The sequence below is a fragment of the Lacerta agilis genome, chromosome 4, assembly GCF_009819535.1.
Source record: "Lacerta agilis isolate rLacAgi1 chromosome 4, rLacAgi1.pri, whole genome shotgun sequence".
Classification (NCBI taxonomy): domain Eukaryota; kingdom Metazoa; phylum Chordata; class Lepidosauria; order Squamata; family Lacertidae; genus Lacerta; species Lacerta agilis.
The window spans coordinates 50,364,743-50,380,586 of NC_046315.1; the positions used below are offsets into that span (position 1 = coordinate 50,364,743).

The window sequence follows — 15,844 nt, forward strand, 5'->3', positions numbered from 1 at the left end:
CCGAGGAAAGTCCGGGAAGAGGCCGGGCCTCGCTGGGAGGCGTGCAGGCCAAGCAGAAGCCAAAAGGGCGGGGCGTCGGCCGCAGCGTCTCGTCGGAGGAGGCGAGAGCGTGAATGGCGGATGAGGGGAGAGCGGGGCTCTTCCCCCAGTCAGGGGGCGCCTGAGAGAGAGAGACCGAGACACCAGGCGAGGCCGAAGCTCAGCTGCTGCTATGCAGCCCCTGGGCGCCCTCTGGGTGCTCCTCTGCTTAGCGAGGCCGCTGCTCGGCGTGGCCGCCACAGGTGAGACCTGCCCGCCGCCGAGAAGGGCGAAACGAGCGCGCGGGGGGAAGAGGGGCAAAAGTAACTCGCAGCAGGGCCCGTGGCGGGTTACTTTTTATTTTTAAATGTCGCCAGCGTTTAAGGCGAAGTGGAAGAAGGACCCTCATCTCCCCGCGCCCCCTTCTTCCTCTTCTAAGTTTCGCTCCCCGCTAAGAGGTGGGTGGGTTTGGGTTCAGCAAGGAAGTCGCTTCCCCGGGAGGCGGTGGTGGCCGCGAACTTAGAGGGTTTTTTAAAAAAAGAGGGCTGGACATGCTCTTGTGAAGTTGACGGCTCTGCTTTGCCTCTCCGTGCTTCTGAATACCAGTTGCTGGAAACCCCAGGAGGGGAGAGGGCTCTTGTTCCCAAATCCTGGTTTTCCACAGGCATCTGATTGGTCCCTGTAAGAACAGGATGCTGGGCTAGATGGACCACTGGCCTGATCCATTAGGCTCTTTTTATGGTCCTTCAGATTTGCTTGCTGTCTTTTCCACCCGGAAGGGTTCCTTGGTGTTTAAGGTGTTTCGGTAGGATTTCCCTGGTGTGGAGATAGTCATGGAAAAACCCCGCGGCTGCTGTACTTTTCTGTACTGTTGTTAAAAGTACAAGGGGGGCTCCAAATGTGGTCAATCTAGTGTGGAAGAACTTGCGCCTTGGATATGCTCAGAAGGAGTTCGCATGTCTTAAGTTGTTTGGAGCCCATGTCCTTGGAAACAGTTCCCAGGACTCATCCCAAGAAGTGTGCATGCACACGAAAGCTCATACCAAGAACAAACTTAGTTGGTCTTGATAATGGGGCAGGGGTTTCTAGGCCAGTGGATAGAGCTCTGGTCGCTTCGAGAACACTGTCCAACCATCTCGTCCTCTGTCATCCCCCTCTCCTAGTGCCCTCCATCTTTCCCAACATCAGGGTCTTTTCTAGGGAGTCTTCTCTTCTTATGGAAGTCCTTGATGGCCTTATCCTTCATGAATTTGCCTAATCTTTTAAATAGATACAAACCAGAGAAGGTATTTTCTGACCAATACTACTACATGCAAACAAAAAGACAATGTAGTCAGTAATTAAAATGCAATCTACAACTTAAAGAGCCACTTGAAATTAAATTTGTATGGACAAACTAATAGCCAGCTGTTCAATAAACATAAAAGGTAAAGGGACCCCTGACTGTTAGGTCCAGTCACGGACGACTCTGGGATTGCGGCACTCATCTCGCTCTATTGGCCGAGGGAGCCGGCGTACAGCTTCCGGGTCGTGGCCAGCATGACTAAGCCACTTCTGGCGAACCAGAGCAGCGCACGGAAACGCTGTTTACCTTCCCACCGGAGCGGTACCTATTTATCTACTTGCACTTTGATGTGCTTTCAAACTGCTAGGTTGGCAGGAGCAAGGACCAAGCAAAGGGAGCTCACCCCCTCGCGGGGATTCGAACCGCCGACCTTCTGATCGACAAGCCCTAGGCTCTGTGGTTTAACCCACAGCACCACCCACATCCCTTTCAATAAACATATAATATACTAAAATATAATATTTCAGTAAATTGGAAAAGACATGCAGATTATATAAGACAATGGTCTTCTAAAACACACACATACAGGTATGCCAGAAGCGTTTCAACTGCATAGCCTTCTTCATTGCCTGCAAACATTGAAGGGTGTCCACTTGAGCATAAGATAAGAGGACATGACCATATTTGTAATATACTGCAACAAAAATATTTTACTAATTAGAAAATGTAGACTTTATAGTTATCATAAATACAGTAATAGCTAGACCCACATAATAATTTATTATCTTCAAACAATATAATATAGATAAATTACTGATATTGTTGGTTGCCTTTTTCTGAATCCTTTTCAGCTCTATATTATGAGTTGAGGCGATGAGAATTGTACAGAGTTATATAGATTTATATAACTGTATTATGATATTGGCAATTCTATTTCCACTCGCTTTTCTAAATCTCTAGTATGTTGTTTGCCTTTTTCACAGCAGTCACACACTGTCAACATCTTCACTGAGGCATCCACTCTCACCCCAAGAACTTGTTCCTTGTCAGACATCACCAGTTCAGACCCCTTTAGGTGAAATTATGATTTTTTTTGCCCCAGTTTTCATCACTTTACACTGGCCCACACTGAAGCACATTAACCATTTTGCTGCACAATCACCCAGTCTGGAAAGATTCTTTTGGACGGGTATGAAAGAATAATATTCGGAAAGAAGAAATTCCCCATTCCACCCTCTTTTGGGTAGACTAGTTTACTTACTGCTTTGTCTAATAGAAGGGTATTGTGATGTTTTCCTTTTGAAGGGGATTAGGAGTGAGGGAGGAAAGCCTCTTTGGTTATGTTAATACAAGCAGATTTTTTGCAATTAGTTTTGCTAAGAATGATTGCCCCCAACATACTTGGATGACATACAGGAATTCCCACCACAAATCTGGAACTGCTTCAGTTCTTGTTCAGTTAATAGCATGGTGGGACGGATGTTCTTCATAAACAATGCACCTCGCTTTTAAACTGGACCAGGTGATCCAGATTACTTGAATTAGTTATTTCAACATTATTTTCTTATAACTAATCTGATGAAGCAAGCAGTGTATTGAGCATTTATAAAAAAAATCAAGCCATTATAAATTAGATTTAGGGTGCCATGGGCCCCTTCCTTTTTCAGAACTGATAGATGAAAAATTGGATCTAGTGAATTTGTTTCACCTTCATTTTTAGTTTTATTTGCTAATATGCTTTGTCACTTTTCTATTTCCCTGTTAATTCTGAAAGTGTTGTCTGTAGCTCTGAAATATTGTAGCCGTAGCCGGGTGAAAACCAAAAGCAGTAAGTCTAAGACTGTGGCACTCACCAACTCCCTTCCCCTTAATGTGTGACTACCGCGGTGTACTTATGCACTGAAAAGCGATCTTTGTTTGGAATTCCTGACTGCAACACCCTTTTTATTTCATTTTTGTATCTGGTGTACTTTTCTAGGTTTTATAGCAATGGAAGACAAAAAATAGGGGTGCTCCCTTGTACTAGCAAGTATTCTCTCTTATTTGTTTGGCAGTATAAAACAAAGACCAGTCAGTGACCAAACTCTGGTGTGTTCATTTCCCCATTTCAATTCAGAGAAGAGAAATTATGTGCAAATATAAATTAACTAGTTAGTGCAGTGTTAAATTAATGACTTCTCACCTTCTGAATCTGAAGAAGCCTTCTAGAGTTCCATCTCTGAAGTTAAAACTGGGTTTGGCCATTTCCTGGGAGGAAACCCCACATATGCTACCCTGATAATCTAGATTGGGGTTTGACTCTGACCCTGTCATTCCCTGCCAGTATGGCAGATGTTCAGGGATGATGTGAGTTGGAGTCCAGCAACCTTTGGATTCTTCATCTACAGGTTCTTCATCCCTTAGATGTAAGATTGTATGGTAATTTGAACATTTTGAACCAATAATGCCTGACTAAAAGGGTAGTGAACCTGTATGCAGTCTCTGTGCAGTACTTAAACTGGATGGTCTGTCCATAAAGGTCCAGGCCAAACTTTATTGTGTGCCACACCAAATTCCATTGTCATGGTCACTTGCAGTTTAGCTTAGCTATGATTATACCTATTCATATTCTACCTGCATCAGCATCAGGGCCCAACTCACTACTGCCACTATTAGTATTTTTATTTGCTCTGAATTTTGGAGGCATCTACATTAAACCTGTATTTTTGTTAATGTGTATTAATACTGTGTTGTTAATGTCTTTATAGAAACTTCCTCTTTATCTGCACCAGAGAATGTGACAATTCAGTCATATAATTTCAATAATGTATTGAAATGGTCTCCAGTTACGGCGATCAATGGTTCAGTGACTTATAGTGTTGAATGGAGGTTTAAAACACTCATGTAAGTAAATGGTTCTTGTATACCATCAAAATTGCATTCTAGATTGAGGTTTCAGTCATGTTTATACTTACCTGGCTGCTTGTCTGGGGAAAGTGGCAGATTGTAAACTAAAATAGCCCTTATTTGTACCTGTAAAGTGGTACAGTGGTGCCTCGCTAGACGAAAATAATTTGTTCTGCGAGTATTTTCATCTAGCGATTTTTTCGTCTAGCGAAGCACCAATGCATTGACAAATTCGTCTTGCGGGGCAGCCTTCCGCTAGACGAATAATAATAATAATAATAATAATAATTTATTATTTGTACCCCGCCCATCTGGCTGGGTCTCCCCAGCCACTCTGGGCGGCTTCCACCAAACATTAAAATACATTTAAAATATCACAGTTTAAAAACTTCCCTAAACAGGGCTGCGAGTTTTTCGTCTAGCGAGGCATTCGTCTAGCGGGGCACCACTGTACTTGATGTAAATGGGAGATAAGAGGACAGGGAAAGGAAGAATGGCTTCTCTGCTCACCTTCCATGGTAGGATCACATGAAGCCATATTATGGACAGTTCTTTTTCTCAAAATGGGCAATTTTTGTGTGTCACTATGCATAACTAATTCATGTATGGTAATGTAACCCCTTTTCATTTTGAGGCAGAAATGTCTTATACTGTGTGACTTCATGGAACTATAGGGCACAGTGTGGCTTTGTGAGCCCTGTCATAGCTATTGCCTTAGCGTTGTTTGGTTTTTCAACACTTGTGCATTGCCATGGAGCAAGATATTTCTTTACCACTGCTGTAGAATGTATAAACTGGTATTTAACTAGGATTCAACTAGATATTTCAAATGAAGTTTTTAATTGATCATACAAAAATGCAACAATAAGGAATTCAAATAATGGTGTGTTCTTTGTATTTTTTTTGCAGAGCATCAGAAGAAAAAGTATGGAAGAAAGTGAATTGCACAGATATTACAAAACCTGAATGTAATTTCAATCACGAAAGGAATCATGACTGCATCATTTTACATGTTAGGGCTGAACAAGGGGAATTAAAATCTGCCTGGACTGAAACTAAGCCCTTTCGAGCACGGGAAGACAGTATGTTTCTTTATATTTTCAACTATTTTATTCAGTACCTCTGGGGAAAAAAATATTTTTTCAGAATATCATTTTGTGGAAGAGAAATAACAGCCAAGGGTATCATGGCATCTTAAAGTATTTAAAATGCCACAAGACTCTGGTCTGATGCAGTAAAAACAAAATGTTGCTACTCCTTGGGGAGTGTGTTATGAACATACTTCTTATATTTCAGTCATCATAACCTTGCTGATGCTACAATAGCCCTTCTAGATTAGGGTTGCCCTCTGTCATTTTTGCTTGTACAATTGTGTTGTCAGATTCCCTTTCTCAGTGCAAGAAAGAATGCAAACATTGGCCTGGTTCACACACCATGCGAAGCTTTGGTTTAGTGCAATTGTGTGGATTCCTGGAGAGGAAAACACATCTATTTTGTTCCTCCTTGGTTCTCCTGTAAGCCATGGTGTGGCTTAGTGGGTAGTAGTCAACTTCGTTTTACACATTGAACATGACATAACTTGGGCCAGGCCCATTAATTTCAATTGGTCTAAACCAGGGGTAGGCAACCTAAGGCCCATGGGCCGGATGCGGCCCAATCGCCTTCTCAGTCTGGCCCACGGACGGTCCGGGAATCAGCATGTTTTTACATGAGTAGAATGTGTCATTTTATTTAAAATGCATCTCTGGGTTATTTGTGGGGCATAGGAATTCGTTCATATGTTTTTTTCAAAATATAGTCTGGCCCACCACATGGTCTGAGGGACGGTCCATGGCTGAAAAAGGTTGCTGACCCCTGGTCTAAACTGAATACCACTCAGTATGTTGTCTAAAACCAGGATTGCGGTTTAGTTTTCTTCAGAGTAGCCATGAGCTGAAACCAAGGTTTGTCCTGTGGTTTATATCTTGTGGTTTATCTGGGAAACCTTAACCAGGAGTCTTGGTTTGGATGATATGCTAAGCCAAGCCATTGTTTAGTGCGGCACAGTAGCAGAACCACCAGGGAGCAGCAGCAAAGCAGTCATGATTGCAGTTCCAGGTGCCCACATGTTTGTGCATTTGTGCTTTATCATGGTTTGGTTTAGCATGACATGAACCAGACCAGTGTTACACGGATGTTGCTGAGGCGTAGTAACAAATGAGAACTTTTATCATTTGCCAGAATGAAATATTCACAACACATGTAATAAGATTAACTTGTACAGGCGTTTTAAGAATACCTGTCATATCACATTTGCTACCAAATTCTACAGCAGATGTAGGTAACTTTTGCATCTCCAGATGTTGGGGAACTGCAACTCCCATTATCCATGCTTGCTAGGATAGATGGAAGTTGTAGTTCAGCAACATCTGAGGGGCAACAATTCTCCACTCCTGTTCTATATGAAGGTGAATTATTGGGTGCATGGATAGGCAATCTGATTTCTGCTCCCACTACTGCTTTTGCCATCATAACTTCTCCAGGGTTCATGAGATTTTCTTCAAGTGGATTTCTTGAAAGGTATCGGAGACCACCAAGATATTCCACTCCTGCAAAGGCTGCTCCACTTATTTAAATGACAGTAGCAGGAAATGCTGCAGCTGTGCACTCCTTTGTGAATGCAGATCTGCTGCCATCATTGAGGTGAACTACAGTGGTACCTCTGGATATGAATTTAATTCATTTCGGGGGTCCATTCTTACCCCTAAACATTCGTATCCAGAGGCGCCTGTTCTGCACAGGCATGCGTGGCGGTATCCCGCCTCTGCGCATGCATGGGTGGTGGAAACCTTTCCACTGCTTTCGGGTTTGCCGCGTGCATATCCTGAAGAATTCGCAAAGGGGGCTGTACGTAATCCGAGGTTCCACTGTAGTTAATATACCCAGCACAAGTCCATCCCAGAATCCATGTGAGACTTCAGAGTGGATTATGTTTGCTCACAATTAGTAGAAAATGTGACTTAACTGATACTTATTTGCATTTACACATTTCAGCTATTTTAGGACCTCCAAGAGCAATCAATGTAAGCTCAGAAGGTACCGTGATTCATATTAGCTTCTTGCCTCCCTTTGAGCTTGCAGAAAATAAAACTGAATATTTTGAGTATTTAATTGAATACTGGGAGGAATCAACAAGTGAAAGAGTGAGTACTTGCCTTTGCTCAACAAGCCAGTAATTCCAGGAAAAGTTGAAATACTAAAAAAAAAACTAGTAGCAAATAGCCCAATTCATCATATAGGGATGGGTATGGGTTTGAATGTGAATACAAACACACTCGGAGAGAGGGAGCTACATCTAAAGGGATGTTTCAGCCTACTATCAATCAATTATTCTAGTAAGAATGGGATGGGCTATTTCAGTAGGAATTTTCTGAAAATAGTGTTTTGCAAATTTTATTGTTTACTTGGAAGGCTTCTGGAATGCACCTATATTTTCTTCATTTCTGCTGCAGATGTTCAGGTACATTTTGATCATCTGCGCATTGTTTGTATAATTTCTAAAGTGCAAAAATGTCTGAGCAGCTAGTGAAGGACAGATGGCAATCACTTGGGTGAGATAGGCAGAAATTTGATCACCATGTTTTTGTGGAGGGGTGGGGTAGCAGCTACACTGTAAAAGTTTGGGATAAGAAATGCCAACTTTGCAACATAGTAAAACATGGCATTAGATCCTTGTTGCTGTGACATTATGCTAATGGCCAAGGCAAAGTGTGGTGGTTTTAACATATTAAGAAGCATAAGTTTCAGCTGTCCAAAGAAATCCTGGTGACAGTCATATAGTTTTTAGTAGAATCAGAGTAAAACTATTTTGGAGAATGGCTTGTGGAATGTACATGCAAACTAAAATGTATCTCCACATTCTAATAAGGTCTAAACTGTGAAGCTTGTATGAAATAGATGTAAAGTCAATTTGATTATTATTGCTATATAATACCGCCTTACTTTTTCCATCCTCCCATCTGCACAGCTGAGTGTTTGGAGCAAAAATAGGAGGGAAACATTCAAGAATCTGAAGGAAAGGACTGTATATTGCTTTCAAGTAAGAGCATCAATCCCACATGTAACCCTAGAATGCCAAAAAAGTAAAATCAAGTGCAAAGAAACAACAGTTGGTGTGTATTTTCTTCATAAATAATACATTTATTTCTGTGTCTTGAAACTGATGTGGACTTAAGATGTGAGATCACTTTGACTACTTATTTCCTATAATGCTAAAATTGTTTCAATTAATATATTAAGGAGGAGTTTTGGGCACCTAAATGACTGGCAATAAATATAAAATCAATAAATATAGCTGTAGTTTTCAAAAAGGCTTGAGGGGGTTGAGGGTTAGCTAACCCTGCTCCAGAACCTACAGCCACCTGCATCTTCCTAACATAGGTATACTCAGCAAAACAGATGTTAGCAATTATTGGGCATGATTATCCTCATGCTGTTTTCACGCATTCTCTTAAACAAATATACTTCCTTATATAGGAAACGTGTAAAAAAAAATCTAAGTATTTCTAATTGCTACATCTGCTTTTTTTTTGCTCCCTTTCCAAATGTGATGGCTAGAAAGTATGCTGCTGTTAATAGTATCTTGGATTTTAATTTTTTCTGCTCCTACCAGATTATATATTACTTAAAGCTTCACAAAGAGACTGTTGCAATGTAGGTTCCTATGGACCACGACTATGAGGCAAAACAAGGTTGCTGCTTCCCTTATCTGTGCAGCAGGTCTGCAATGTGATGCTTGAGAGTAGTGTTCCCCAAATGCATAAACATGCTACTAAATGTAGCTGTTTATTAGTAAATAACTCATTGATGTGCTTCCACTCTAACAAATGTCTAGCCTTCAAGAGCAGACTTGCTGTCCTAAGTGGCTTGTACGTTATACTCTGTGCATTGGTGGTCCCTCTTTCCTTACTGGTTTTTAGGTTTTCAGCCTTTGTACACTGCTATGGTTATGCACAGGATGAAGCTGGAGGCAGTGATTGCTTCAACATGTTCCATTGAATTTGCCAATAGTCTTCTATTTATTTCATTTCTAAAAATATTTATATCCCACTATCCCATAGAAAAATATCAAAGTGGTTTAACGTAATACAAAAAACCATGCAATAAAAACTATAAAAGTAGTAATAATTAAAACCAGAGATGTATTAACTATTGTGGAAAATTGTATTCTTACAATTCTTTGGTGAAATAGAAAAAGTTTTCGGAAGGCATTTAAAAGTTTTAGTAGGTGCCTTCTGAATCTCTGTTGGCAGAATATTCCACAGGACTGAGTTGATGACACTAAAGGTTCAGTTTCTTCCTGTAGATAGGTGGGCCTTACCAATTTGAGGAATGATCAATGACACACATGCCATTGATCTCCATGATCAAGCTGGGATATAATGGTTCAGTCGCTGAAGTACCTTGTACCTAATACAATATAAGGACCTTAAACAGAGAGTGCAGCTGTTTTAACAATGGTGACACATGCTCTTGGCCCCCATCAGCAGTCTGGCTGTTGCATTCTGCACCAACTGGAGCTTCCAAACCAGACCCAAGGGCAGCCCCACATACAGCACATTACAGTATCCAGCCTTGAGGTTACCAACACATGGACTATATAATGGGCAGTATGCAACTAAAAAGTTAAACTAGTCTAAGGACTTTAAGCTTTGCAGTTGAACTTCCCTGTCCTCTCCTCTCCCAGTGCTACCCCTAAGTATTCTCTGAGGGGTTAGGGGGAAGTCCATGACAAATGCAGGGGTTGTACGTGGAGTGGCAAAGGCGGAGAAGTTCCACTGCACACTTCAAATTCCTTGTGCTAGTGGAAATGTTCAGTTGGATACTGCGCAATATGTTCAGGGTAGTGGTGTAAATCTTAGTTCTAACCCTAACTGAAGGAAGCAGTTCTTTTTTTGGTACAGCTGTAATGATCTAACATTAATTGCTCCCTTTCTCCAAATATAAACTACTAGGGACTGCTTAGTTTAACTGAGAATGTGAAATTTAGCCTTGCATATCAAAAATTCCCCTGGCTCCCAGCCTTGTAGTTCCCTGTCTCCAAAGCTCTCTCGTCTTTCTGTTCTCCTGTTGCTAGGTACTGCACCTCGTTTTCTCCCCCACCCCAGTTTCTTTTTCCATTGGGGTTTTCTCTGCTTATTCTGCTTTGTACTACCCCCGTACCGCTTGCCTTTAACAATCTTGTCTATGGACTTTTCTGCCCACCAGCCCACCTTTTTCTGTCAACAGCACAGACGAAGCACTGCATGCAGTTTGGTCCAGACGGCCCCACCTGTCCTTTGGGGTCTCTGTGGAGATAAACTCACATTTCATTTCCATCACAGAAGCTTCCTTTGTGGTCAATGCTGTTGTCCCCATATTGTGAATATTCTGATTGAGAAATTGTTTCATCTATAATTCTTGAGATAAAATTAGTAATAATTGTTTTTTCCTCCAGAATCAACAAGAATTCTGCATGTCGTACTGATATTTGGATTTGCAGTATTTATACTCATTGGAATATTTGTGTGCATAATGTTTATTCAAAAATATAGAAGTGTAATCAAAGCTCTTTGGAAGCCCCCTCTAACAATTCCATCCCACTTCGAAGAGGTATGTGTACTGTGATTTCTGCTGATTTTAAAACAAGTGTGGTTAATCTGTAGTGGCATAGGCTTAGAGCCAGACTGGCTAACCTGTGGCCCTCCAAATGTTGTTGGACTCCAACTCCCATCAGCAAGCATAGCTAGTGGTCAGGGATGATGGGAGTTGTTGTCTTCCAACATCTGGAAAGCCTTGGTTAGTCAAAGAGTCAACTGAGTGGTTGAGCCGTTCCAGTATTTCTTCACACAACCTACGTCATTCAACTTCTCTTTCTCAGTTCCTTCCTGACTAGATGGAAACTTCAGTTGAATTTCACTGGGTTGTTTTTCAATGACCTTAGAAGTTAGCCAGATATAAAATGCAATCATGAATATAATTCTTTGGTTTGGCCCAGCAGAACACCTCAGATTTCTTGTTTATTTAGCACTCCAAGTCTTTTCTTGTGAAAATGATGACGTGCTCATCTGGTAGGTTACTGTTGCTGTAGAGATTAATAGGGTGAAATAAAGTGGATAGACCACAGTAATAGTAGAGTTTAGAAAGTTGGTGGTGGGGCTCCCCAATAAAATAGTGTACAGTTGTATGAAGTGCTTCTGTTCAGGATTCCAGCCACCAATTCCATTGCATTCCTCCCACATATTTCCTTTCTTTTCCTGTATGTAGTCATTTAGCATTCTGTGCCCTTTGGCATTTTTGCATGTTGTTGTACAACCATGGAAAGTGCTGTATAGTTGAGGAGTTACCCACTTTTTAGTATTTTCCCTTTTATAAAGCAAAAGACTACCTGTATATTCCTTATTTAAAAAAAGATATAATTTAGCCTGTTGTGGAGAACCTTCTTGATGAAGTTAAGCTGTCCATGTTTCAGGGAAACCAAGTGAACAATTGCTGAGTTACAGTGGTTTAAAACTCTTGGTTCACAATTCCTGGTGGGTTTTTTTTTTAACCAGTAAATAATGTACTTCAGTAGCTTTTTGAAGGCTAGGATTTCCAGAATGGAAGTATTAGTGTTGGCTCAGTTGTGTAATTTTGAAGTTACAAAGATGGACTGATCCATTTCTCTCAAAGAGAGAAGGTAGTCTGGGGTGGAGTAGTATTGGCATAGATGAGCTTGTTACTAATTTTAGAAGACCCCTGAAGGGAGGATTTTAATGTTTGAGGTTTATTGTGTTTTAATACTTTGTTGGAAGCTGCCCAGAGTGGCAGGGACAACCCAGTCTGATGGGTGACACATAAAAAATAAAATTATTATAATTATTATTCATATTATTATTATGTCAATTTGAGATGGAATAAGACTCCATTATGTGAGCCTCCACTTGTTGCATAAAGGTAGCATAATCCAGATATAGATCAGTGAAAAAGAAGCCTAAGGGTGGTTTAAGCTTGCTAGTTTAACACCCAGCGAAAATGTTTCAGGAATAGATCAAACTTATTTCTGCCTTCCTGGTGCTTATCAGTGGGGAGAGGTAATTTATTAAACACACACACAATTACAGCTACTAGTATTGCAACTAGGTGCTTGAAGAGGGTGCGGAGCTGAGCCAGGAAGAGACCAGAGTGCTGATGTGGATCCCATGGCAGCAGTGGGATTATGGTTATTTTGTTTTTATACTGTTTTTATACTGTTATCTGATAAAACCTTGTGTTTCTTTGGGAAATTAGGTGGGGAAAGTTAGGTATGAAAAAATAAATGGAGGAGAGTGCAGAGATCAATTGATTTACCTTCTGGAAGCAACTTGAGAGTAGTGAGAAAGAGGCAATATGTTTGTAATGCATTTTTTGCTTTCAGCCAGGGCTTGGAGGTGGCAAGTGAGTTGTTCCTTACTTGTTGTATCTCAAAGCATATAGGATGCTGATGCTTTGGGGCTAGGTGTAGGTGTAGGTCTGAGAAAGAGGCTAAGAGCAATATCAAGTGGAGAAAAGCACGGGTTTAGGCCTGCTTCTACCCTTGGGAAGTATGACTAGAGAAGGGATTGGAGCTCATATATGAAACCTGGATAAATTATAGTATTAGATGTAACCTACAGATTTTTGAGAACATTGAATTTTTTGTGGAGGGTGCTTGGCAGGAGAAAATCTTAATTACCCTAATTACATTTTGAATACCTCATTAGATCTTTTGCCTGTTTGTATTAAACACTCCTGGCTGCTTCAGCACAAGCTACTCCTTTTAAAAAACAAGAGAGCTGAAATTCTGTCGATCAACTGCTTGGTAGGAATGAATCCACCTCTTCTACGCCCCACCCAAGCAGCTGATTAGCAGAATGTCAACATGTGGTTTTTTTAAACAGGGTCATTTTCTGTAGTCCCTGCATTTTGGCTGCTCTTGTACCTCAAAATGCTGCACCTTCCCCCAACTCTTCAAGCTCCTGAAGGCTGGGTCTCGTCCATCTTCTGTTCTGTCATCTCTAAAATGCATGGGGATAATGAATGAGTTTCAACCCTTTTCCACAGCTTGGAATTATGTGTGTGCCCTTCACTTTCCCTGCTGCAGTCTCCAGCTTTAAGCTTAGGATGTCTGAGCCTTGGCTATCTCCACTGTGGCATCTCCTTAGTGAGCAAATTTGCAGACACTTGACTTGGCCATTTCGATACCACTGTTTGCCCAGTGGGAGATACCTGAATGGAAATGTGCATATTTAGCAGCTTGCTGAATTAGGGGAAATAGTAACTTGGGAACATACCATGATCTGAAGCGCTACAACTTAATTATGCCGCTAAATTTTTCTTTTTATCACTGCAGCCACCTCTTTAGTATTGTGACTGAATATTTGCATTCGTATTTATCTGTCTTACAGTAAATATTTTTGTTTTGATGTAGTGAGATAACTTTGAGATATTTGAAGAAATGTTTTTCAGAGATACTGAAAACTCCAGCCTTCATAAAAATATTACGTAACAGCAAAATAAACCAGCTGGAATTTGGAGCACAGTGGAGAGGCTGCAAAAGCCAAGTTGAATTAGTAGATATCATGCCATTAAACTTCCTAGTTAATCTGAAGTTTGAATTCCAAAAAAGTCATTCTCTTGGTTTATTAATCCAACCAAATGAAGATGTGTTTACATGACATTAGATGAAATTCCCATTGATTTCAGTAGAATTTGCCTGAAAGTAAGAGTTCTGAAATTTGCCTTTCTGTATGTGAGCAGATATAATAGCAAACCGTATAAATTAGGGCAGAACTAAACCAGCAGAATAGAACAACTAGATTCTAACAATCTAATGCTACTTTTTCCCAGGATTTACAAAATCTTCACGTGACTGTGGTTGAAGAATTTCAGAACTGTGCTGGAGAAGACCACTGGGACATTGTGTCAGAAATCTCTGAACAAAGACAAACTGTGACAGACAATTTTACCGATCAAAATCAAGAGTTGACAGTGGAAGAACATAGATGACAAGATGACCTTCATCACTCATGTACTGATGCTAAACCTCAATGTCAACTTGTGGACTTTCACTACAGAGACATTGTATCAAGGCCCTCTGTTTAAGAACAGTTAGTTGCAAAACACACACACCCTATCCATGTGTGAAACTCTGAACTAGAAACCAGCAGTAAAAGCATTAAGAGGACACACATGCTATATGCTGTGATTTGATTATGGGTGTATTTGAACACTTGTCAAATTACTGTGAAGGGTCTCCCCCCCCCCCGGCCACTGCAGGCTTTTTAACAACCTTGCAAACACACAAGGGTGTTCTGATTTTGTGTGTGTGTGTGTGTGTGTGTGTGTGTGTGTGTGTGTGTGTGTGTGGTTTCTAAAAAGCATGTGGCAGTATTTCTTAGCAATTGACTGCAATAGTAAAGTGAAATTGAATTGTATAATTTATATTGATGGAATGAGGTTAGCAATTTTAACCTGTCTTGGTTGCTGAAAGAGCAGAAAGACAATCTGGAGGTGCCAATTGATACCCCCCCCCCTTTGCTGCTTAATGTACATAAGCTCTTTCCATGGGCTTTGGCTGGTGGGGCTGCTGCAGTTTTTGGGTGGAATTCACATTAGTGGTAGGAGATTGTTCCACCAGCATAAGTGTTTCTGCTTGCCTAACAACCATCTCCCCTTTCCTCCACTTGCATGCTGTTCTGGGTGTTCTCCCAACCCTCCAGAGTAGATTTGGGGGAGGAGAGCAGGGAAAACTTTGTTCAGCTGCTTGGGAGTCTTTCTGCCGGCATCGGCCAATGGAACCAAGTAGTTGAATCCAGCCCTTTCTTTGCTTATTGGGTACTTGCTTCCATCATTCATGCAATAACCTCTCACTTAGGTTACTGTATCCATTCTGGAATAAGGTGACCTTAAAAATTGTTTTAGTACTTCAGCTGGTACAGACTACGTCAGCCCTTTTTCACGACTACAGCGCAGAGGAAAAATCAATTGAAGGTATTTGTTCTTTTTCTAAAGCACTGGGTCGTACAGGTTTTTGCTCTTCACTGGGGCCACCTGAAATGGTTTTCCTCTGCATTCTTTCATTTACTGTAACAAGATCTAAAACAGTGAACCTTTATTTTGCAGCACTTACGTTGTGTTATGCTTTCTCAAGTAATTAAATTACATGGAGGTCCCACTTTCTGAATGTCTGCTATGTGAAAATTCACTTATCTGAACAGGAGGAATTAGTGCCCAAACCTCACTACACAGCACAGATTCAAATAGTTGGGAGCATTTATTATTTCCTTGTTTGCTTTTTTCTGGCTGAGGAACTGTAGTGATACTTTTAGTAAAGTTAAGAGGGTTTTCCTGGGTGTGTGTTTGCTTTTAGGGGTTAAGATCTCACGGTCAAGAACACATTAGAAATTTTCCTATAGGAATTGCCAATTTGTTATGTGAATGCTCACCTATCAAACTATTTTCAGGGGCTGCATTATGTTCAGAAAGGGGGACCTGCAAATTCTGCCTTCACTTTATAATTTCCAGTCACAGATGAATATGTTTGTTTCTAAATGCGTTTGCACTCTTGCACATTTTACATGTTATTTTGGATAAATTTTGCTTGAATTGTGTGCCCTTATTTTTAAATGTGTTTTTGAA

General features: G+C 40.8%; 1 protein-coding gene across 1 annotated transcript; it reads left to right on the forward strand.

The window, feature by feature from the left end:
• The first annotated feature begins 31 nt into the window (after positions 1-31).
• Positions 32-14,478, forward strand: IFNGR2 (interferon gamma receptor 2). Its single transcript, XM_033146952.1, has 7 exons — positions 32-281; positions 4,051-4,186; positions 5,099-5,271; positions 7,223-7,371; positions 8,196-8,340; positions 10,665-10,819; positions 14,054-14,478. The coding sequence occupies exons 1-7, from the start codon at positions 212-214 to the stop codon at positions 14,210-14,212; spliced, it is 987 nt and encodes a 328-aa protein (XP_033002843.1). The 5' UTR covers positions 32-211; the 3' UTR covers positions 14,213-14,478.
• The last annotated feature ends 1,366 nt before the right edge of the window (positions 14,479-15,844 follow it).